Source organism: Anopheles arabiensis, chromosome 2 (assembly GCF_016920715.1).
Source record: "Anopheles arabiensis isolate DONGOLA chromosome 2, AaraD3, whole genome shotgun sequence".
Taxonomy (NCBI): Eukaryota; Metazoa; Arthropoda; class Insecta; order Diptera; family Culicidae; genus Anopheles; species Anopheles arabiensis.
The window spans coordinates 48,144,300-48,169,106 of NC_053517.1; the positions used below are offsets into that span (position 1 = coordinate 48,144,300).

Below are 24,807 nucleotides of genomic sequence, written 5' to 3' on the forward strand. Positions count from 1 at the left end.
GATTGGTTTGGAAAATCCTGTAATGAATAAGAGGTCTGTCAAGAGGTTTAAAGATAAGTTCTAATAAAAACATAAGTTATAAGTTATTAAAAAAGCTCACAAGTTTGCTCGATAGCTGCTAGTTTTTTTTAAGCTATACTATTCTAAAAGGGATACGAAATTTGTGGATTTACACTTCATGATTTCTACATAATTCCACATTATTTTTGTTTTTGCATGTTATAGTTGAAAACAGTTTCATAACAGAAAATGATTTTGTATTAGGATTGACAGATCTATGACGATTAAAGATAAAAATAAAACACGTAAAGGCCGTTACAAACCTCATACATTTTAAGAGCTCTCATTTTTATATGGTTGAAAAAGTAACGTAAAAGAATTAAAAATGTAATTTTCTTTTAAACACGCAAATTAACGCTATGCTCCGCCCTCCTCAACAAAACAATAAATAAAACCAGTGAAAGGGCGGAAATTATATCGATTTATGCGATCCTGTAGACATCAATCAACATTTTGCAGCTATGCACTGTCAACTACACATGTAATCCCATCGCCTCAATCATATCCGCTGGTAAAAAAAAGTTCATCCGACACAGATACCAATCCAAACACTGTAAACACGGTAAGCTCCGGACAAAGAATGTGCATGTTCACCGTTACAATCCGTTTAATTTATCCCTCCCCCACCATTTCGCTCCTCTTTTAATATGAGATCCATCCTTCAACCCTACCACATTCGCATGCGAATTTGCAGATGTTTTGATAAATCAATGTCCTGGTATGATTGATGTGGTTTTCATCAGACAATTTTTTTTTTGTTTTTGCTACCTCGCCAATGAATGTCCATCATTAGTATTCACATCCAAGTGAGTGCGTGTTTTTGTTCCATGCGTTCGCTTACAAACCGCAAGCACATTCCCGTGGCTTGTGGCCCAGATGGAAGGGCCGATAAAATAAAACAAAAATCAATTGGATAAACTTTACAACACAGCCAGCCTATCACGGATCGTGCCCGTGTCCGTAATATCAATGGAGTTTTGTGCAGAGTCGAGCGGATGGATTGGTCCAGTCACTCATTTTAGCTGACAGCGACAGCGTATTTTTAATCCACACCGGCCAAACGGTGACCATTCGCTACCGTAGCTTGTGGTGGCTGGCTGGATTACGCTTCAACGCAAGCAGTTCGACCGGTACCATAAACATGCCACTTATGCTTTCAACAAAGTCGATCCCAGGATACGGTCCCCTTGGTGGGAGGTGGTACGCCGAACGGCACATGCTAATTTTCGAACGTGTAACACATTGTAATTATATTGTTTCATAATGCCTTAGCGGGATAAAATACATGTTTCCCGCGGCATTGGTGGGCCGCTCCGTTTGTGGAGCGAAAGGATTTTCCTGCCCCTTCCGAATCGGGTTTCCAAAGCCCTCTGGGTGAGAGCGATAGATTGGAGACACGCTTCCATCGATGTGGTGTGTGCGTGTTTGTCCCATAGCCCACGGTAGCATCGAACTCCATGCGGTGTAGTGCCTGTCGATACTTCCCGCCGGTAGGGCTGGTGCAATACACATCTCATAAACACTCAATCCATTAGCGGGCGCAACGTTGCCCGTTCGTTGGGCAGCTCCTTTGCAGCTCCACGGGCAGCTGTACGACAGGGGCGGCAAGCATACGTGTGAACGCAAATTTGCATACCTACCAGGCGCACACGCAACACACAAATGCGCGTGAGATGACAACACAATCAACCCATCTTCCCTTTGCTTTGCCTCCTCGTCAACCAGTGGGCTGATTGTGTGGCCAAAGGCGCTAGTAAGTATTCGGTCGCCCGCTGGGAATCTAATTTATCAGCCATCGGGACGAAATACGATTAGCTTCGCATTTGGAAACGCCGACATTATGGAACGTCGGAGACTCACCGCAACCACCACCATCAAACGGGCGAGCCGACCTTCCCTATACGGCGTAATAAATTTGCATCTCCTCTGTGGTCAAAGTGGGAGGGTTGCATTCCTCATGCGTCGCTTGTTAAAGGTTCTCTCGAGCTTGCTTTCTGCACAGGACACAAATTGAAAACTTGTACTCCCGTTTCCCCCCGATGCCACCACGATACAATTACTGTCTACTGCTACTACTACGGTCTTGAGAACGGTTCGAGAAACATCGCACATGCGAGACGGAAGGTTGCACTCCCGAAAAAGAAGACTCAAAACCCCAAACCAACCATCGGCACGGACGCAATAAATCAAATCAATGAAGCATAAATATTACATTACCATCGCCGACCGATCGAACATCGGAATCGGTGCAATTGTGAACAGTCTGATTGTATCATTTCGTACCGCGGGTTTACCAGCGCGAAAGCCACGGTGACCGGATGGTGACGAAAAACGCCCAGCGCCTGGTGCGAACTTTGGATAAACGCCGAAAGCAAATAATTTTGCAAATTTCCATCAACAATATGGCTCACGTTTTCCGATGCTCAAGGTAGCATATTCCACCGAGCCTTTCATGTCCCAGTTTTCGTCGGTTCGGCCGGCCACTTGACATCAGATCTGCAGGTCATGGCGCAACATCGCACGTGGAACGTGATTGGCTGATGTATCTGCATTTTGCAAACACTGGCGTGCGTTGCCTTGGTACAATAAATTTGAACACTTTTGAAATCACTTTCCATTGAATGAACTTGCAATTTTTACGCACTGCGCGAACGTCAAAATGCACTCTTTATACAATGAAGGGAACGTAATGAAATCTACATTTGTTATGTGTACGCCGTTTTAATTTGCCTTTTGCATTCAACGAATTTTTACTCCTGTATTTTGAAAATTTCGATTATTCTAGCGCGTACAACGCGTTCAATCAGCTTCAAAATGCTAATTTTTAACAAATCTTAATGTCTTGGCCTGCCAACGAACGGTCCGAAAACCACTCGTGGTCACATGGCTTCGTCTGCCAATCCGATTTCGGCCTTCATGGCGGACGTCAACGCACCCCGGCACCGGACCAATCCATTTTTCCTCTAGGACGGCCAGCATTTTACAAGACATTACAATAAATACAGGCGCCATCCAATCAACTTTATTACACACTTTCAATAATTTCTGGTGTTTAATAATTACTTTCAATAATTACTGGAAACTCAGCACCGTTTACCGATTTGTATACCTTTGTTTGTCGAGCGAAACTAATGAGTACAGCAATCAAACGTATGGGAACATAATTTACAGTCACCTGTCACTACTTATCATACCCAAAGTAACAGAAATTACACTTTCAGTGCTTACTCACCGCCAAGGGTAAACAGGACTAACACGGTCGTGTTTATTGACTCATTCTTTGGCACTGCCTTCCCATGCCCGTAACCGCCAATAAAACAAACACACAATTTTAATCCATTGGCTGAGGGTGGGAAGCTTATGCTGTTTTGGGATTACAATCACCTGCATTTTCACACGAAATCCTTATTCCCCTCAGTGTTTGGACTCGTGTGCTCCACCGCGTTGGCAACAAATCGCCGTGGACTGCATCAATTTCAGAACCATAGCACTACATCGCGGCTACACCGAACGGCACCATCCATAACCTACCCTAATTCCAGTAATGATATTCGAGATTGTCTCACCAGTAAAACCCACAGCGACACTTTGCCCCACTCAATACACAACCGTGCGAAATGGCTGGACGGCGAAAAACCGCCCGACCGATGGCCACCGATGCTGGACAATCGAATGAACTGAATCGCCTACCCGCAGCAGTGCAGTCCTGGGCCGTGCAGTACCCGTGTTGTTTATTTAACAATTCACCAAACGGCCACAAATCTCCGAATAAACATGACACAATTAATGGATCACTGATTTTACGCGGCCGGCAAGGTTTCAATGAAGCGATTCAGCAAATAAAAAAAGTCGGTAATCAAAAAATAAACCCAAAGAGGCTTTGAGCACTTCACTACACTACGTCGCCTGTGGCAGTTTCCCGCTGCAATGTGGCCAAATAACATGGATTGAGCGGTGCAGCATGATCGACGCAGGAAACACATTTCCCATCAGATCACAGGATCGACTGAGCGGCGAATCGGCAGCTGCCTTCAGTCTTTGCGGTGGTTAGCGCCCACACAGTCACGGTTCACTGCACGGTGAATGCAAAATTGATGGCAAAGAAAACCGCACATTACTCTCAAACTGCCTGGCTATCTTTTCCACGCTTTCTCTCGCTGTCTCCAAATCCAGCAAGCGAAATGCAGCGATGTTCTACAGCGTTGACTGCACCATCGAACAATCGCGCAGAATGGCAATGAGCGCACGTGCTAGCCTTCGCTAGCTTCATCAGTTGGTGCCGTACGCCCGTACGTTGTTGATCTTAACGGTTGGCCATCGATTGTCTTTCGCGCTCGCCCTGGTGTGTTCGATGGGAATGAGGATAAATTCTAATTACAGCATCACTCCGCTAAGCTACTGCGGGCACATTTGTTGTGCCGGGCTGCGAGCTGCGACGGATCAGAATTGTATTCTATGTTAAGTCATCGTAAACTTGTGAAACAGCGACGGTAACGAGCGGGATACACATTAGCATAATGTCGGACAGAAAAGCTTTTCGTATGCGACATTCAGCTCTTTTTCGCTTGTAGAGCTTTAAACGACGAATTGGATTAGAATGCTTGAGTGGTAAAATAAAAGAATCGGCAACAAATTTTATAATAAAGTGGGGTAAGTGATAGGGATAAACGGGATAAAATGAACAGATGGGGCAAAAAAAAATTTCTATTCGTTGCTTCTATACATTTAAAAGATTAAAAATGTGTTACTATCTTGTTTTGAATCGTTAAGCAATAAAGCATTCACGAAAGTATGTTGTTAAGTTGTATGCGATGAGTGTCTTAACCACTATACTTGCCTAGCCAACGATTGCACGAAAAGTTTACGTAGAATATTAAAGTTTCCTCTTTTACGAAGTTACGGTCACGATGTAATGTTGTATGCAAGCGATCCCTCGTTAGTAATATCAAAGCAGCCGGAATCATTAACAATTCAGTAACTTAGATATAAGATGTACTAATTCTTCATTCAAACTTACAAACGCAAGTATTAATACAAATAGAAAATAGAGCTTGAAATGTTAATGGTGTTAACGGCTGTTAAACGTATTGTTAATTTCAAATGCATTTAAAACTTCAAAATGACCGTTAATTCAAAATTGAGCTAAAACAATAAAAATTATATTAGATTCAAATTTCCATCAAACATCGCCAACGATGTACAATATTTTTGAAATAGAACATGAAATTAAAATGTAAATGTATTGCCACCGAAATAGACGGATGTTAAATGTAACACAAAGTTCATTCGCTCGGTAAAAGGCGATGGCCGGCTTTATTGCTAGACAGCAGATCGGCAGGGCATGGCTTCTCACATCGCACGCGGTCAAGGCGGACTGTACTGGCTTTCGATACTTATTGCATAGCGTACCACGCTGCCAGTAATCAGTCCGTGTGTGTGGGACAATAAATTTGTGGCATCTTTTCGAACCGATCACGTTTTCCGGTTGAATGCGACCGTTGCAATTGTTCCTCGCAGACTGCCAAAAGACAACTAAAAGACTTGCCTATAGTACCTTTCAATTGAAGAAGCAACAATCGATGTGTTGTATTTATTAAGGACAATTCCCTTTGATTTCCTATACGCTTTTAATTTGAAAATCCTTTGTATTTTATTTTAATTCATTACTTAAAATGTTTTTACAATATCACATTCATCATCGTGCATTAGTCTCGTCTCATTGCTCTGTCTAGAGGATTACAAATGGAGACACATTAAATTATTCAACAAACACCAGCTTTATTCCGTTTGGATGCGTAGCCCTCTGTCATTAGATTGAAATAGAACGTGATCACTCAAACGTTTCACTTTCTAGATAATCTCGGCCAAATTCGTAACACAATCATTTCGAGCCAATTCAATTGCTCTCATTAATGTTTTGCAAAGACAAATTACTGCAAGCAAACTGCAGCAAATCTCTTCCTACCGATTTGTCCTGCCTTTGTTTGTCCAGCATAAAAACAGCAGACAAATTCATTCCCACACCAGCGCCAGGATTGGCCTGGATGGTAGCACCATGATTCTCGGTGTCTTTCAAGAAACATGAGTCATTATTCCCAGGTGGTAAATCAAACTGCACAGATGTACCACTGTACCCCATTCTGTACCCTTGTCGGTGGCTAAGACAGGGCACGTAAATTCGATTTTCTGCAGCAACTGCAGAGACAGCCCTAAAAATCGTACAACAAATAGGACGCCGTCACTATGTGGTCGTTGTCGTTGGACGCTCAAAGTCATCGACACTGGACATGGAAAGGAATGGCGCCCGTGCGCACCGGTTACTCAACCGGGACCATCCGAAGACGTTGCGGAGCATGCATTCATCTCGACCCGTCTTGTGCAGCCAGTGGGCTGCAGTGTTGGCAAAGGGAACGCCTGGCTGGCAGTAATATAGTGCCCCATCGGTCGCTCCATCTCAGATTCATGGCATCGGCACCACTCGATAATCATAAAGAATGACTCAGTAAAGCTATTCAAACTTGTTTTATGAAGACAATATTACGCTCCTATCACCGTGCTTACCGGCTCAGATTCTCAGTGTACAGCACTCCGAGCCGGTGTGCAGGCATGGACGTGTGTGCATTCCATTAAGGAATGAGAAGCAATGTGTTCCTTCCATGAACTGAATCCATCCCTGCAGGGATTGAGAGTCCTTGTACGGGTGTATGTATGTTTTGTAAATTCACCAAACGTGTGCACAAATTTCCGAATAAACAGGAAACAATTTAATGGATCAGGTCGTCACCTTTGCACGCAGGCCGGCAAACCGCCATCAGCTACCACCGATTCAGCAAATACAAAAAGTCGGTAATCAAAAAAATGAAACCCAAAGAGGCTTTGAGCACTTCACTACACTACGCATTCTCGCCTGTGGCAGTTTCCGCTGCAATGTGGCCCAAATAACATGGATTGAGCGGTGCCGCATGATCGCCGTCAGGATCCACATTTCCCATCAGACTCACAGCGATCGATAAACGGCGAATCGGCAGCTGCCTTCAGTCTGCACTTGCGGTGGTTAGGCCCAAACATTACACAGTTTTGTGCACGGTGAATGCAAAATTGATGGCAAAGAACCGCACATTACCCTCACCCTCCCTGGCTATCGTACCACGCACTCTCTCGCTGTCTCCAAATCCAACAAGCGAAGTGCAGCGATGTTCTACAGCGTTGACTGCACCATCGAAGCGATGTTGCGCAGTTTGGCAGACTGAGCGCACGTGCTAGCCTTCGCTAGCTTCATCAGTTGGTGCCGTACGCCCGTACGTTGTTGTTGATCTTAACGGTTGGCCATCGATTTGCAATCTTTCGCGCTCAGCCCTGGAGTTTTCGATGGGAATCGAGGATAAATTTTGTAATTACAGCATCACTCCGCTAAGCTACTGCGGGCACATTTGTTGTGCCGGGCTGCGAGCTGCGACGGATCAAAGGACACATCTATGCGCTCGTCATCGTAAACTTGTGAAACAGCGACGGTAACGAGCGGGATACACATTAGCATAATGTCGGACAGAAAAAGCTTTTCGTATGCGACATTCAGCTCTGAGCTTGTAGAGCTTTAAACGACGAATTGGATTAGAATGCTTGAGTGGTAAAATAAAAAATCGGCAATCAAATTTTATTAATAACAGCCATGGGGTAAGTGATAGGGATAAACGGGATAAACATGAACAGATGGGGCAAAAAAAAAGAATTTCTATTCGTTGCTTCTATACATTTAAAAGATTTAAAAATGTTTACTATCTTATTTTTTGAACTCCTTAAGCAATATCCCAAGCATTCGACAAAACCACCTGTTGTTAAATTGTATGCGATTGAGTGTCTTTAACTATACTTGCCTAGCCATGCTGATTGCTCGAACCTTAAACGCCAGAATATTAAAGTTTCCTCATTAAGCGTTACGGTCACCGGATGTAATGTTTATGCAAGTCCATCCCCGTTAACTTTAATATCGAGCAGAAATCAAACTACACTAAAACTTCTTAATTTACAATCAAGATGTACTAATTCTTCATTCAAACTTACAAACGCAAGTATTAATACAAATAGAAAATAGAGTACAATAATGTTAATGGTGTTCCAACTTACGGCAAACGGACGCAAGATTTCAAATGCATTTAAAACTTCAAAATGACCGTTAATTCAAAATTGAGCTAAACCATTAAAAATTATATTAGATCCAATTTGTGGAGTCTGACATCGGCCAACGATGTACAATATTTTGAAATAGAACATGAAATCTAAAATTTAAATGTATTGCTTCACATCCGAAATAGACGAAGATGTTAAATGTAACACAAAGTAGTATGAAAATATTTATAAAATGCATTTGATGTTATTACTTTATTGGATAGTAGACAAAATATAATGTGCAACTAACTTCTTCTTTTTCACATAAAAATCTACGCGGTCAAGGCGGACTGTACAGTCTTTCGATACTTATTGTATAATGTACCACGCTGCCAGCCAATCAGTCCGTGCTATGGGGGACAAACCGGTCCATACGGCATTTGTACCACGAGACCACCAAAAAGACAACTAAAAGACTTGCCTATAGTACCTTTCAATTGAAGAAGCAACAATCGATGTGTTGTATTTATTAAGGACAATTCCCTTTGATTTCCTATACGCTTTTAATTTGAAAATCCTTTGTATTTAATTTTAATTCATTACTTAAAATGTTTTTTACAATATCACATTCATCATCGTGCATTAGTCTCGTCTCATTGCTCTGTCTAGAGGATTACAAATGGAGACACATTAAATTATTCAACAAATGTCAGCTTTATTACCGTTTGGATGCGTAGCCCTCTGTCATTAGATTGAAATAGAACGTGATCACTCAAACGTTTCACTTTCTAGATAATCTCGGCCAAATTCGTAACACAATCATTCCGGCCGAGCCAATTCAATTGCTCTCATTAATGTTTTGCAAAGACAAACCCAACTGCAAGCAAATCCGCCTGCAGCAAATCTCTTCCTGACAAAGTCGTCCTGCCCGTTCCAGCATAAAAACAGCAGACAAATTCATTCCCACACCAGCGCCAGGATTGGCCTGGACGGTAGCACCGGTGATTCTCGGTGTCTTTCAAGAAACATGAGTCTATTATTCCCAGGTGGTAAATCAAACTGCACAGATGTACCACTGTACCCCATTCTGTACCCTTGTCGGTGGCTAAGACAGGGCACGTAAATTCGATTTTCTGCAGCAACAGAGCAGAGACAGCCCTAAAAATCGTACAACAAATAGGACGCCGTCACTATGTGGTCGTTGTCGTTGGACGCTCAAAGTCATCGACACTGGACATGGAAAGGAATGGCGCCCGTGCGCACCGGTAGCTACTCAACCGGGACCATCCGAAGACGTTGCGGAGCATGCATTCATCTCGACCCGTCTTGTGCAGCCAGTGGAGGGCTGCAGTGGAGAGGCAAAGGGAACAGCTGGCTGGCAGTAATATAGTGCCCCATCGGTCGCTTCGTTTCCATCTCAGATTCATGGCATCGTTGCTAGGACTCGATAATCATAAAGAATGACTCCAAAAGCTATTCAAACTTCTTTTTTATGAAGACAATATTACGCTCCTATCGTACCGTGCTTACCGGCTCAGATTCTCAGTGTACAGCACTCCGTTGCAGCCGGTGTGCAGGCATGCACGTGTGTGCATTCCATTAAGGAATGAGAAGCAATGTGTTCCTTCCATTCCGGGAGCCTCCATCCCTGCAGGGATTGAGAGTCCCTTGTACGGGTGTATGTATGTTTTGTAAATTCTGCTCAACTACCGTGTGCACCGTGATGGTTTGGCCGTAGTGCAGGAGGAAACAAAATTTAGATCCTCCACTCCAGGTCGTCACCTTTGCACACCAGGCCGGCAAACCGCCATCAGCTACCACCGCGTGGCGCCCACAAAGACTCGAGACAAATTAAATGATTTTCAACATAATCTTCTTCGACGTCGGCTTTTGGACGTCGGTTACGTGTATCGTAATCCACTGCAGGCTCGAGCCAGCAAAGCAGTAACGGGAAACTTTTCCATCCGTATGCTACTCGCCTGTCTCGCATCCTTCACTGTTACGAGCATAGAGACTGAGAGCGAAACAGATAAACGTTAAACCTGGGCTGAGTTGAGCTTACTGCAAGTCCTGGGCGTCCCCCCCAGGGGGAAAGCATTAGCAGTTTTGTGTCTTTATTTTCATTTTCCACTTGATTAAAGAACGTGCCAGCTGTTACCCTCACCCCGGCGGGTGGCGTACGGGGCCACTGGTGGGCGATTTAATCGCCAACGATGCAACAAATAAGTGCAGCCCGGCCCCGACGCGACACGGTACTGGATTAAGCGAAAGCGATGTTGCAAAGTTTGTGCTAGACTCGTGCACAAGTATCACATGGCAGCTCGGGCAGCGATGGTGGCGGTGCAGCGATGATGTTAATGAACGTTGATGTGAGCTCACTTGCCCGAAATGAACTATGGCCATCGGTCACGAACGCAATAAAGTTTAGCGCATCAGCATAAAGTGGAGCTTTTTCTGGAGGGGAACTCCCCGTTCGGGCCTGGAAACCGAGAAGTGATTTCAGGCGATTGTTTAAAATAAATTAAAGATCATGAGCGATAACGAGAAGTGTTGCATACGCCGGGCTAGCAAAACTAATCAAAATATTTAATTTATCATTTTATATAATTGTAATTGTAATTTTATATAAATATAATATAATTTTATATAATAAAATAATTGAACAATGTTCATTCGATTAGACATACGTCCGTCGAAAAAATACTAGTAAGAATAAAATAACTGTATTTTAATAAGCCATCGTCATTCAACATCATTCGATATCGAAGGGTCTTAAACATAGACTTTTTCCATATTTTCTCAGCATGGTAACATTAAATTAACATACATTATATCACTCTCTATTGTTAGACAGCCATGCCATTATTTAATGTGTCTTATTTAACTGACGCAACATTTCTTCACAAACATTAGCAATGTAATGTGTTCGCTCCACAAACTAGTCGCTTTTATTTCCTTTCTCTTTCCATTTGTTTGTATTCTAAGCCAAACTTTAACTTTGTTTTCTTCATCCTTTTAACTCCTCCCAGGATCGTTTTCCCCTCTGCTTTCGAGGCTTAAACATACCACCTGCCAGTAGAAATTACCCAGCATGCTGATTGATTTCTTTAATTTACGTTGAATTCCATGCTGATTGCTCGTTTACCTTCTCGGCCAGCCATGAGCCCTTTTCCCATCCAAGCGTTCAACACCGGAGCCTCCAAAAACTTTCTTCCAGTCCATCTGGGCCCGTCTAAATCTGTAACTCTCTTTGCATAAAGTCAAACTACAGCGTAAATCCTCTTCATGTTTTTACAATAAAATCTGCGAGAACCGCCATAACCACCTTGCATCTTCTCAATCACATCGTATACAAAACGCTAATGTAACTGGCTTATATTTCTACGCCATAATGGTTTCTTTCTCGACGCAGTGACAAACCTGGAATTCGTCTCCAACTACCATCCACCCATCCGGAGCTCAGTGGACAGCACTGATTTGCTGCGTTTTCGTGGAACATCCGGATCTAACCCGGATTCTCCTCCGCTTGATTGCATTCCTGCGTTTCACTACTTACATCGATGGTGTCTCATCTAACGGAATTCATCTGGCGCCCTCAGGCCAGCACGTGCACCACTCTGCCCCAGTTTGAAGACGTCGCCTACCTTCACATATCCGTGATCGCCCAGCTGATGAAAAGTTGAGCTTCATCCCGGAGCGGTGTGCACATTCTTACTCAACAATTGTTTAATTTAATTATTCAACCATAATACACCGCAATCATACCCGGTTAGTAAGATGCCAACTGCCCGATCCCCTCTGCTCGCTCAATCCCCCGGGACCGAAGGACCGGGATGGCAGCATTTAGATTCTTCTCCATCGCTGGTGGGGACATCATTTGTGATCTTTTAGACGAGCTAACATGCTGGTTTTTCGTCGCCATTCGAGAGAATGACACTGCCCTAAAGATCACCGTTCGTACCATCCTCAGTTTACCTACAGCTCCAGCTCAGTGTTTGGTCAATAGAATAGAAGCTTCCAAACGCGTACATTGTGATAGCGAAATGTAAGCATCTCCATCGGCATACTCGTTGACAGTTTTTGCGAATGACGCATTCAGACGGTGGTAGAGATTTTTATCCTCGCCTGTTTCCTATCTGCAAAAACAACATTTAATAGGTTCCTCTTTTGCTTCGCGATGGATGCCATTGTCAGAGATTATAATTCAATTATGAAGGAGCGATCTGGGGCCAAAGAAAATCAGCTGTAAACGAGAAATAACACGGAGATTTTTTGACGATGGAGATCAGTTCATAGTTAAATTGTGTGCAATATGAACAGGAGCTATTTGTTTTCTAACACAAATTATTACACGTGCTGATAGGTGGAAATGAAAAGGTATATTTTGTATGCTTTTGTTAAACCATACTAAACAAAATGTGTATCGATTCTTTGTGCAACATAAAACTTGGAACATACATAATTTCCGTATCTATGTTCCACATGGCTGTTATTACCATGGTCGTCGCATTTTATGGAAATAGGATAATGTTCGTAATCAAATAGTTTAGGTTCGTCAGAGTTTTTACTAGAATATGGTTAATAAAAAAGTACGTCCAACCCTGATAACCCAACGTTAGGGCAACCTTTAACTTCTAAACATTAGCTATTAGCTTTCATTAGATCAAAGAAGAGAATCTCAATAATAGGCAAATGGTTGTCTGAGATCATGCCGATGCTATTTTATTTCCAAAAAATTAAAAACATTTTCGTGAAAGATATGCTCCTTGAAGCCAAATATGCTTGAAACTCGCCCTAGTAGATTTTTTGTCATTGTCATTAGTCATCGTTTTGTTTCTAATGGGGAAACATAAAAATGTCAAAACAAATTCTAGGATGTCATTAATGGCAATTGCGATATTTCTTGTTTGAGTTATGAAATGCACGAATTAATACACAAGTATGGGAAATTCATTCTACAATTACAGCGAGTTAAGTTACGATTCTACGATTACAAGTGAGTTAAGTTAAACAAATCGAAGGCTAATTATGTTTTATTAAAGCACTTCTATCTTAAACGTAAGTTATTTTGTTTTCTTGACTCGACTTTTAATATTATAAGAAAAATATATTTAAAAGTATGTAGTTCAAAGCGATTATTTGGCACAATGCAAATAATACCAAATAATTTTTGGTTTCTCTCAACACGCATTTCGGGAAATTTATTTCATGTCAAATGGCGTACGTTCAATGTTTTAAATGTCACTATGTGTGACGATATGTTACCTATAAATATACTCAATTAATCGATAAATGTCAAACTGTACGAGAAGCTTCCTTTTTTAAAATATCTATAGAAAGCAAAAGATAGCCTTCATAATGTTCAATTGAATGATGTTAGTACTCTATATGAAAAACTTGTTCAAGTATTTTAATTCTTGGCCTTGGTATTTGTTTTATAACCACAAACTGTTAAAAAATAACTAACAAAGGTTACCTTTTTTTATACATCTGTAAATAAGATGAACATATTCTATTGTTGTATAACCCAATTGTAGCGCTGCCTATTGTACTGCTGCATCGCTATCATTGAATTATAAAAACAAATATTCGAAAAAATGCGAAGGATCAGCTTTTCATGCTTCACCGTATTCGATCCTGTTAAGATAACCAATTCAAGCCAAGAGCTCTAGCCAATAGGGCAAACTCAATTTGTGTCTTAGCGTATTGCACACCACCACACATGTGTACAGCTCTTTTTCAACAGCATCGGGTGACTCTGTTTCTTCATTATTGTTTTATGTCCCAAATTTTACTCCCACTGAATGAAACGATCAATTTGCCGCCGAGCCGTATTTTATTTACCCTTTTGTATACACTGCGGTTTTAGACACGCAATCGAATTGCACTTTTTGCTGCACCTCTTCTAATCGTTTGCATTCAACAAAAAAAAAGCAAAACAAACAATCAAACAAGAAATGCAAAAAAATGGAAAGCGAAAACAATAACAGCTTAGACGAACTAGCGAGCTTCGAAAAACCACAGACACATCCTGCCCCATTGGCTCGAGCACTGCTCTACACCGGCACTCTTCCAATGACAATGCACGGTACGTTAGACACTCGATAACGGTTCGTCCTGGTGGACGGCGGGACTGGCAAAAGAAAGCCGTTTGCCAAAATCCAGCTGAGTTTGAAACGAACGCAAAAACATTGACCCTAGCGCTGAGAAAAGGAAGCGAATTCCCGCCATTGCCCCGCACAGCGAATCATCGCACGGCATCAGACGGCAGGCAGCGAAGCTCGTCCGCCCAGCGTCAATTCGATTGACACGTACCGCCGTGCATCGTGCGCGAGATTTTGGTAACGTGCCACAGCCCGTACAAGCGGCGCGCCAGCCATGACCCGGTCGGAATTACTCACGTCGTTCGGACGAGTGGCTTCACCGGAACATCAATCAACGTCGCTCCGAAACGTCGGATTTCACGCAGTCCGACGATCCATCAGTCCGCAGGACTGTGTCTGCGGTTCGGTCGGTGGATGGGTGGCACGACCGTAGAGGGCTGGCTGGCTGCAGTGCGGCCGGTTGAGTGGCGATTGAGAGTCGATGCGTTTTTGGTGGGCAGGGCAATGCAGCTCCACCAGCGCCAGCACAGAACCGGCAGCATTTTACGTGGTTTTTCCAGTGCATCAACGGCGTGGTGGTGGAGTTGGAGGAGTGGTCCAAGCGGCACTTAGCGGCAACACTTGCACCCGCACACCGACAAACAAAGGCCAATAAATTAGCTTCCCTTAAAACTAATTATAAATTTAAATAAATAACTTTTCCGCCGACGGCAACGGACGCGGGTGCACCAATGTACACGGGAATGCTGTTGCGTTCGATGAACTTCGGGTGTGAATAGGGAGGGTTGCATTCGGGATTTGCCGAACGAAAGGACGGCCAAAGTTGTTGTGTTATGTATCTTGGCAAAACTTTCATTCGTCTGCCTTTGTAAGTTTAGCAATGGATTGCATGGAGGCCAAGTTGTTGTCGAAATGCAGAAGGGGTTTGAGGGCGATGCAACGGAGCGGTTGCAAATAAACAGTAAACTCAAATCACAGCCAACAGTTTCAAATAAAGCAGAGGAAAACGGAACTAGAGAAGCAAGACTTTAGTTATAGCAGAAATGCTTTACTGGAGCGAATTTCAATTACAGATTATATAAAGCTTGAATTCTCCATATTCCAAGTCAGAGAAGTTTTTGAAGATAAGCTACTATTGGAAACTGTTGTAAAGTCGGCAAATGTCAGATGAGGCGATGTTGTGTAGGGCGATGCCATCAGACGCCCTAATAAAAGGGCGAATGCGTCGGCAATTGTCCTTCTTTAGCACAAATACATTCTCGAGGAAAAGTTGTAAAATTTAGGAAAAATAAAAAAAACCCTTTTATGGCTTTCGCTAATTTGCCTAAAAATTCGGTTTGATATCATTTTGTTAGTAACTTCTAACATCTACGTTGCTGAGAACTTGTCTTGCTATTCACGATCATTGTCTCGAATTTAAGCAATTGTATTCCTTCTAAAATATTGAAGAAAGTAACACTCAAAATCTTAAATAACTAAGTTAAACGAATCTGATAACACCCCGCCCAATTCCATCAACATTTCACAATTTAGTGCAATCTACGACGGGACTACTACTTATGTATCGCTTTCTGACGAACAAAGTGTCGGAAGCATCCACGTCTCTGCCATCGCTTAGTGCAAATATCCTTCACACTGTACACACACATACCCATCTCGACTGCAAGCGACCCATGAGCGATAGAACACGTTGTAAATTAGCTGCAAATTAATGCTGCACCATGGTGAGCGGGCTCTGAGGCGAAAATTAAAAGAAACATTTAATGACTCGTCGCACACACACACACACACACCGTCGAACCGTCTTCATACTGGATGTACCATTTATTTCAGCCAATCTTCTCGCCTCGGTCCCATGTGTGTACGGTTCCAATGATCGGCACTGGTGCTGGTGGGCCAATTTCGACCATGTTTGCTCGCTTTTCCCATGTTTCTTTCCTTTTGGATCTTGGAAAGTGGAAAAAAGCACCACCATCAGACCAGTTCACGGCTTCATGCTCACAAACAAACACGTACAGCGCTCGACGGGTACGGAACCCGCTAGCTACTTCCCTTGCAAAGCTGAAGCCAAGTGTCGAGGCTGCCAAAAGTGCAACAATTTTAATGAAGCCATTTCGCAGCCCTCTTGACTTCCCCACGTTGACCGCAAAGCCCTGCGCTTCGGCGCACGATAATGGCACCGGCACTGCCGGGCAGGTCAGCATGGGACGGCAGAGCAAAAGGGCAGCCATTTTGGCTTTTTCAGTGTACTCGGGTGTTGCCCGGGAATGGAGACGGTTTCCTTTCATCAGTGCCAGCGGGCTTCAGCCATCTTCCACGGGTTCGATGAAAATGACTCAACGGAAACACCTTCAGCAGCCGGCAGACGGACCCGTGCACCGACCGTGGCAATCGTCCTCGAGGCTGCTCGCTGTGTTTCTTAGAACTCTCCCCTCCCGCCAGTTACAATTTATTTTATCATCATCATCATCATCATCATCGCCATGAGCAGCAGTAGCAGTACCGGGAGGCCATCAACTTCAGTCCGGCTCGCTGTTTTTATCGTTATCAGCCGGCAACAGGATACGATACCATTGCATCAGTGCCGAGGCAGATGCATATCCCCACCAACCTATCCTGCATGCACCTCTTGCAGCGTTCATTGCGATTCAGGTGAAAGTTTCATCACTTTCCAGGCCGGTGAGCAGTGAAGAAAACACTTCTTCAAATTTTATTTCCATCTCCGATCCTCCAACCGCTAGACCACTTCTCCCTACGCGGGGCACGCGGGACACGAAAGTGCTATTTCATCCAAGCTCACCAGTTCACAAGCTTGGTCGGTTTGGTGTGCTGTTCTCCGTTGCTGCACCCGCTCTGTGTGCGCAGATGGGAAATACACAGGTTGCCACTGTGTGCACTGTCTTTGCACCCCGACCCGAACCGGGGAAAACTGGCAACGGAGACTGTAATTAGACCCTTGTGCTGCTGACGAGAGGAATGCAATTAGTGTATTAGTGTGTGGGGGAGCAATTTTTGTGCTTCTCATTCACCGCCACGCCACGCTGGCAAATGTAATGTGGCCAAAAACTTTCCAACACAATGCTACCCGCCCTGGTGCCTCATCGAGTGGCGTCGTGGTTTGCATCGAATGTGTATGGTTGGTGCGATAAATGAGTGTCGTGGAGTGGGTTGCCGCTTCAAACGTAATGTTCGCTCGGTTCGGTGTGTTGCTCTCCTTTCCCAATGACAGCATGTCTTGTCGTACAACAACAAAAAAGTTTTCCACGAGTTCGCCATGCAAAACGCACGTTAGTTTATGCTCTTTCTATTTCGAATGCATTTTGTCAAGTTGTTTTGAAATGTCAGCACATTTCTTTATATAATGACTTTCTCGGCCAGTGCCTGATAAATGCTAAAATTTGGCATTCACTAACATCAACATTCTATTTTTATTTGTTTTTACATTTCAGTATTTTTTAATTAAAAATTGAAAAGCTCTGAGTTTTTGAGTGTCATTGAAAGTTCAGACCCAAAATTTCATCAGAGTTTTGCTGAGATCCAGAAGTCTATTCAACATGTTCGGCTATTCAAGAGTCGGTTTAACAAATTAAACAATCAAATATTAAGCTTTTTTCTTAATTGAACAACACGTACGTTATTTATTAAGCGATTTTCTTCTTTTCATTTATTGTTTTAACCTTAAACATTGTGCTTACACCCTAACAACATATCCGATACTGAATGGAACACATATTAAATATTTTTTAGCGTCATATTTTTATTTTTCAGTAGGGACGCCCCAGACGGATTATTTTTTATTTGAATATAAAAAATGTGTGGGTGTTGTTATGATGTTGTATCGCAAATGAGGCACACATTTTATTTTTCAATTGTTCATTTACATCACCATTATATAAAAACAGTTGTTGGTTTTCCTATCACCAGAATTTAAAAAAAAAATTGTTTAAGTGCAGATACATACATTCAACCCTACACTCGATTAATTATTATTCATCGCAAAGTACTTTGATGGGTTAAGGTATACTCATGATATTCATTTTTTCACAAAGAATCACAAAAAAATACCACTCAAGGCAATTAAAATTTCTCGACTGCTTACTTCATATTCTTTGAAACCTACACTATTACATATGCCTGCAAATTATGTATTCGTCACCAAAATATCGAATGTTTGTGTTAAGACACTAGCATTCAATCCAACCGAACGTCACTCAAGCTGCTGTTTCATGCTTGAATTCAATATTTTTACATAAAAACCACCAACAGGAAGCCAAATTGAACAGAAACAAATCCATGTCCTCTGCCCTGTATCCCAGTAGAACGGAATCGAGATGATCAGTCGTACAATCCCAGTCGCACAGAGTTTGTAGCGGGCCTCGAAATATCTAGGATCCTGTTCGGTTCTGAACCGGGCCGGGGATCTGAGGATTTCGAAATTGAATTACGGCGATAGGGATTGAAATTTATTACCGATATTTTTACTGCCTCAAGTGCCATAATTCACCTTCACCCTTCCATTATCGCCTGGCAATGATCCTTTTCCCCAAGTACCATCACGAGCTGAAGGACTTTTGCTGCTCGTGCTGCGGTAGTGCGCCCAAGCTATGCTGATCCTTTAGTGTATGTGTGATGCTACCCCCATTTCTGCCTAACAGACTCTTTACAATAGCACGCCCCATATAGAAAATCTAAAGGCAAAATGATATTCTTCAGCAGGGAGCTGACACGACTGTTACGGAGGATGGGCAGCGATGCTAAGGGAGGTATGGCAACAGTACCTCCATTAGTAATAGTGCCAGTAGAAACGTCGAATAGAACGTAACGCCACTATAAATCTGCATATATCACTTTCCACAACCCCGTGTCCACCCGCATGCATCGTAAATGAGGGCAGGGGTGGTTGAAACGAGAGTTGTGCATAACATATGAAATCGCCGTACCAAGCCGAAGGACGAAACAAAGCGCGATGGTGTGATTTTTGCAACAATCGATTTATAGTTTTTCGCAAACCTGTAAGGCAATTAGTGGTATATGTGAGCGAAATAGGGAAGAAACAATGTATTGTTTTCTTCATTTACTTCTCTGCATCGATATTGCGCTGATATCTCTTCTACATTTTTAATTCCGATGTAACTTCATGGTTACATACTCAAACAGCAATTTCAGAGGGATTGCAAGAATTACTATAGAACTGCTTTTCATTGCAATTTTAATTGAACAAAACTGCAAAAAAACACTGTTGGTTATTTTTTTATACTATATTCTTAATATAATTCCTTTATGTTCGAACATATAATTTTTAAACTGAAATTTGTTCCCAAGAATTAAGTTGAGGAAAATTTCAATGCTAGCAAAACATAGAAAGAAGCATAATCAACTAAATGATTTGAATTCAAATGAGTCAAAATTTGAATCAGTTTGCGATCAAATCAAAATAGTATATTTAGGCCCAAACAATATCTATCAATCTGTAGGATTTCCCTTGTCAATAGGACATCGAGCAAAATGTGAAGTTCAAACTGTGAAAAATAGCACTCAGCTCAAGGACATGTTTCTTCAAAAATTTGGTTTGGAGTTTTATACCGTAATCGAGATGCAACAACGCAAGTATTTAAAAATACAGATCGAAGTAGTGTTCTTGTGTACCGATTATGAGTTACCTCTTAAATGATTCAATAAACATCTTAATTGTAAAAGTAGCAAAGTTCAGTTGCAATCTATAGATATATCAAACAGACATAAATTGATAGAGTTTATGCTATAGAAAGAGAGTTACTGATAGAAAGTTTTTGCTATCTTTTGACTTGAAATAACAGCATGAGCAGTTCGAGACAATCTTAATGAAAACATGTCTTAATGAAATTTAAGGAAAACATGTTAGCCAATTGTGCTCAGTACTACAACAAAGAAGAACTTCGTTAACCAGAATTAAAATAATCTCGTTCTAGTTAGAGGCTCAAAACTAAAATATGAATATAACTTTACAAAATTATCCCAACTTTTTGACAATCTTTTTAGAAAATAGGAAACATTTGCTATGTAATAATTGCTAGCCATGTCCTTAAGGTAAAACATTCCCAAACATTGGCGATTTTAATTGTCAAAACTCGGAAAAACTTCTTAACTGAACTCAATCTTTTATTCCTTTCATCTACAATCGGGATCATCATAATATACGAACCAACGGAAAAGAGTCCCTAGCCGTACTTCAATCATTTATCATTTCTTTCATAAGAACTAGCATATGCTGATTGCACGAAGAAGAACGAAGCAAAAGGCGATTCCCTTCAAAGATTTTTTGTTTCGTTTAAAAGCGCTTGTCGCAATCTACATCCAGCTGCAGTTCCCATCCCAGAAAAAAATCTTTGTTTGCTTTCTCTTTTCTTTCCACTACTGCAACTGCAGTGCACAATAAGCTTTCGTCAGCACGATTAAACAAACAACCGTTCAAAACTGCATGTGCAAATGCAACTGTTCTCCGTTGCCAACTCTCCATCAAACGTTCAAAAGTCACCGAAGAAAGTTGATTTTTGTTCCCATCCTTCCCATGCCCGATGCTAGCACTACAAACACTTCCAAGACTAAAGCGCTACCTTTATTGAACCCGAAAGAGGGATAATAAATAAACAACATCACTACGAAAGCTACGACCACAACACGGATACGGGCCAACGGAATGTTTCGGTCAGCTTTTGTCCGCCAATTTAGATCATCCTGCACGCCTGCAGCAGAAACAGCGCGCACTGAAACACACTCACAATCCGTTTACCTTGAAAATATCCCCAAACGGTGCACTGGACGGTACGGTCGCGGTATTCCCCGGGGACACTTTGCTGTTGCTACCGCTGCTGCCTTTGTGATGAGGGCGATGTTGTCCCGTGCCCTTACGGATCCGTGCCCGATATCCACCGGTGAATGGTCCGTCGCCCTGGTCGGTCGTTTCCTCGATCGCGTCCGCATCGTCCTCGTCGTCGAATCGGGGCGGTTCATCGCCACGCTGGCCTATCTTCGGCCGCACTCGGTACGGGTATATTGCGTTCTGGAGCGCATTCTCTTTCGTTGCTCCAGCGGTCAGCAAAATCACGGTCGGCTGCGATGTGGTGGAGTAGTCACGGATGTAGTTCTGTAGAATGCTCAAAAAGAACAGAAAAGCCAACAGCGTCAGCACCGCCACGGACGCACCCTTGAAGCGGAGGCCTTTGTACAAAGGCCCCCCGTATGGTCCCCGGTACAGTGGAAATGCCGGCGGTGGTTGCGGTGGTGGTGGAGGTGGTGGCAGCGGTGGAGGAACCGGATGTGCTCCCAGCGGTGCCGGGCCCCAGGGCAGAAAGCTGGGGAAGAATCCTCCCGCTCCATTGCCCTCCGTTCCGTGCCAGTACTCGCTCGCCTCGTCGTCGTACAGCTCGGGACCGGTGCCGGGACCGTACACGGGATACTTGCCACTGGCCAGCAAGGCGGGTGGCTCGTGGTGAATGCGCTGCGTGCTGCTGGCCGTTTCCATCGGTGGAATGCTCGTGCTGCTGCTGCTACTAACGATCACACTACCGATCGTGCTGAATCTATGCAGCAAACCGTCGGCCATCGTTGACGATCGGTTGAGACACCCGTTCGGATGAGCTATCGTCACCGTACTAACGGTTTCGAGGGCACGTCGCATGCATTTTACCCTTGCACAGGTCGTAATGAAATTTCTAACAATTTACCAACTCACTCACACACACACACACGCACGGTCAAGGTTCGGCGAAGTTCAGCTTTTCTCCAAAACATCCCGAGCGCGTGCCATGTGAGCTTCGCTGGACCGTTAAATTGACACCCTCCAAACGTCAGCGGCAGCTTAAGGCACATGATTGTGTCAAATTGCGCGACAACAAGACACGTTAACGATGACGACTCTAATGCAAGCTTTCCATCTCGTAGGAACGGGAAAATCGGATTGCTTTCCATGCGAGTGGGCGCCATGCACTTTCCTACTGCAATCGCTCTGCAAGAGCAAGAGCGAGCGAACAAAATCTTATAACCTCACTAAACCAACGCCAACGGTAAGCACTTATGGGTCGTCAGCACAGAAACAGCTTGTTGAGTTGACAATAGCGCGCACACGGCTTCATGTGATGCCGTTTGAATTAGAGAAGCACTGATAAATGTTCGAAGTACAAAGCGACGCAGGAAACACCTTTCAATCGAATTGCGCTTATTTTAATGTCAATGCGACCTTTGTGTGCGAAATACGCTATGGTTTCAGAGAAGGCAATTTCTTTGAGCAAAAGAATAAACGAATTTGAAAAATGCCAAATATGGAAAATTGTTCAAATATTTGGAAAATTGAAAATTTCGCATTTTCGGAGAATAAAATGTTATCAAATGGTATAAAATGAAGGAATGAGTGCTTTTCGCGATAGCCTCTGACTTAAACATTTTATTTTACTTTGTTGTCTTATTTCGGAAAAAAGCCCAGCAATGGTGTCTCTAGGGAAATCCCGTGGAGTTCAAGGCGTGAGTTCAAGCCTCGTATGTACCGTGCATCCATAGCAAGCTCTCACAATCAAATGGCATGGTACGTGGCCAAATAGAAGAAAATTATCTTTATTTAGTCCGATATTTATGTACCGAAGCTATCGTGTATTAAGAGCACGTTCTATTGGAATGATGTTAAGATCGTTTTCAATTGCATCTATCTGAAGTTGACTTTTTCATGCCAAATAATGCAGAATAGAATATGTTTAAAACTCTTCCTGTTTTATGACTTCCAGAACAGAAATTCACTACGTCATTGTGGTTCGATAGCCTTTCCATTGCATACAGTGCCAACCATCGACTAGCGCGACGGCTTTTTATGATCATAATCAATTAATCATGGTAAATTAGTATCATGGTAAGAAACAACGAGCTATTATAATATATTTATTCAAAAAATTATTCGGATATCGTAGGCATTGTTCAGTTGTAAAGTTGTAAATGATAGGAAATAATAAAAAAAATAAAATATAGTACGCTATCGTTCCAAACAATATTTCCAATAATTTATTTAAACAAAACGAGCCGACAGTTCCTAATGCACCTCGAAATGGATTTCCGGCTCCTCGCCTGACTCTTCTATTAAATAATCTATGAAATAAGTATTTCCTTTAAATATATGTTTGATGGTATGACTTTGAACGCATCAAATTAAAATATTTCTCGACTCAATTAAAATATATGAAAAAAACCCACTTTTGTGAAAAAGAGCCCATAAAACAGGCGCCTTGAAAAGGGAACGCTGTTCAATTAATTTGAGTACTTTGCTCACGAAAACTTTCCCAGCTGTACCTTGCATTCATTTTTTTTATTGCTACCTTTTTGGTAACATCCACCAACATGGAAACGAGTCACACATATTGCTGCTGTCACCATTTTACGCGACGCTGCTGCGGCCGGTATCGCTACAATTACGCTCCATTGATTTTCAATATGCACCGTTTTACCGGGCGCTTTATTCTTTAATTATAATATTGCACCGTCGGTTTTCGCATTTTCCCACACGGTGTACATCATTTTGCCATTGACCCTCTCCAGGCCCGGGTTGGATAATTAATTATGTTGCCAAAATCCAACTGTGGACAACACGCACAAATGATGAAAAATGAATCCGTTTTGCTGTGTCCCGCTGCCCACAGCATTCGCATGCCTCCACGCCATGCCTTTTGTGCCATGCCTGTCTCCGCGGGCAGGGTCAAGAGGTCCAAAGCGGAACAAGAATGGGCAGCAAATTGCCATACTCCGAACACACCGAGGGAACGAAACGGGCATGCAAACGGGCTTAATGCACACTCGTCACACAGGACATGCCACCTACGCCCTGTCGATCAACCGGATGATCGGTCAATCGTGAAATGTTCCGGCTTGGTGCCACCGGGCACGCAGGTTCGCTTGCAGCGGCCCACAATACCGCAACAAGGCTCCCCCCTGACCCCTTCACGTCCATTTTCCGGCGGCTAGCTCGACGGTAATCAATCCCGGAACCAATCCCGACAGCAGCTGAAGCTTATCCGCGGTTTCCGGGCATGATCGGTGGCAACGGACAATGTGGTGATGCCGCGGCGTTTCCTCCCTCGTATCGATAACCAAAGGCAGGGCTTAAAAATAATTGAGAATGATCCTGGGCGTGAAAAAAGAGACAGCCAACGGTAACCGATTCGGGGAAAAGCTTGGCTGGAAAGCGGGTATTAATTTAATTAAAAATAAATAGATGAAAAACGTTAACAGCACACTCTGCAAAACTCGGTCAACGGTTGCGACAAAATGGCCAGCGAAGAATTTTTCATGCGGTGCTATAATTTGAAATAAAAATATGCTCATCATGTCGATAATCAAGTATAATGATACGATAACTAGCCCCGGTCCGGTCGGCCGGTAATTAATCTCTCATCATCATTTTCAAGCTGATCACACCCATGAACAAGTCACAAGAACATCAAGAGACAAGTAGCAAAACCTAGCCCACGGCCCCAACACAGAGCTCCGCATTTCGTACATCCGTTTTTAATCACTCAATACT

At 42.9% G+C, this 24,807-nt stretch overlaps 1 protein-coding gene across 1 annotated transcript; it reads right to left on the reverse strand.

Moving 5' to 3' along the window:
* Positions 1-20,973: 20,973 nt before the first annotated feature.
* LOC120906922 lies at positions 20,974-21,852 on the reverse strand. Its single transcript, XM_040319014.1, has one exon. The coding sequence runs from the start codon at positions 21,850-21,852 to the stop codon at positions 21,025-21,027; it is 828 nt and encodes a 275-aa protein (XP_040174948.1). The 3' UTR covers positions 20,974-21,024.
* Between the last annotated feature and the right edge of the window lie 2,955 nt (positions 21,853-24,807).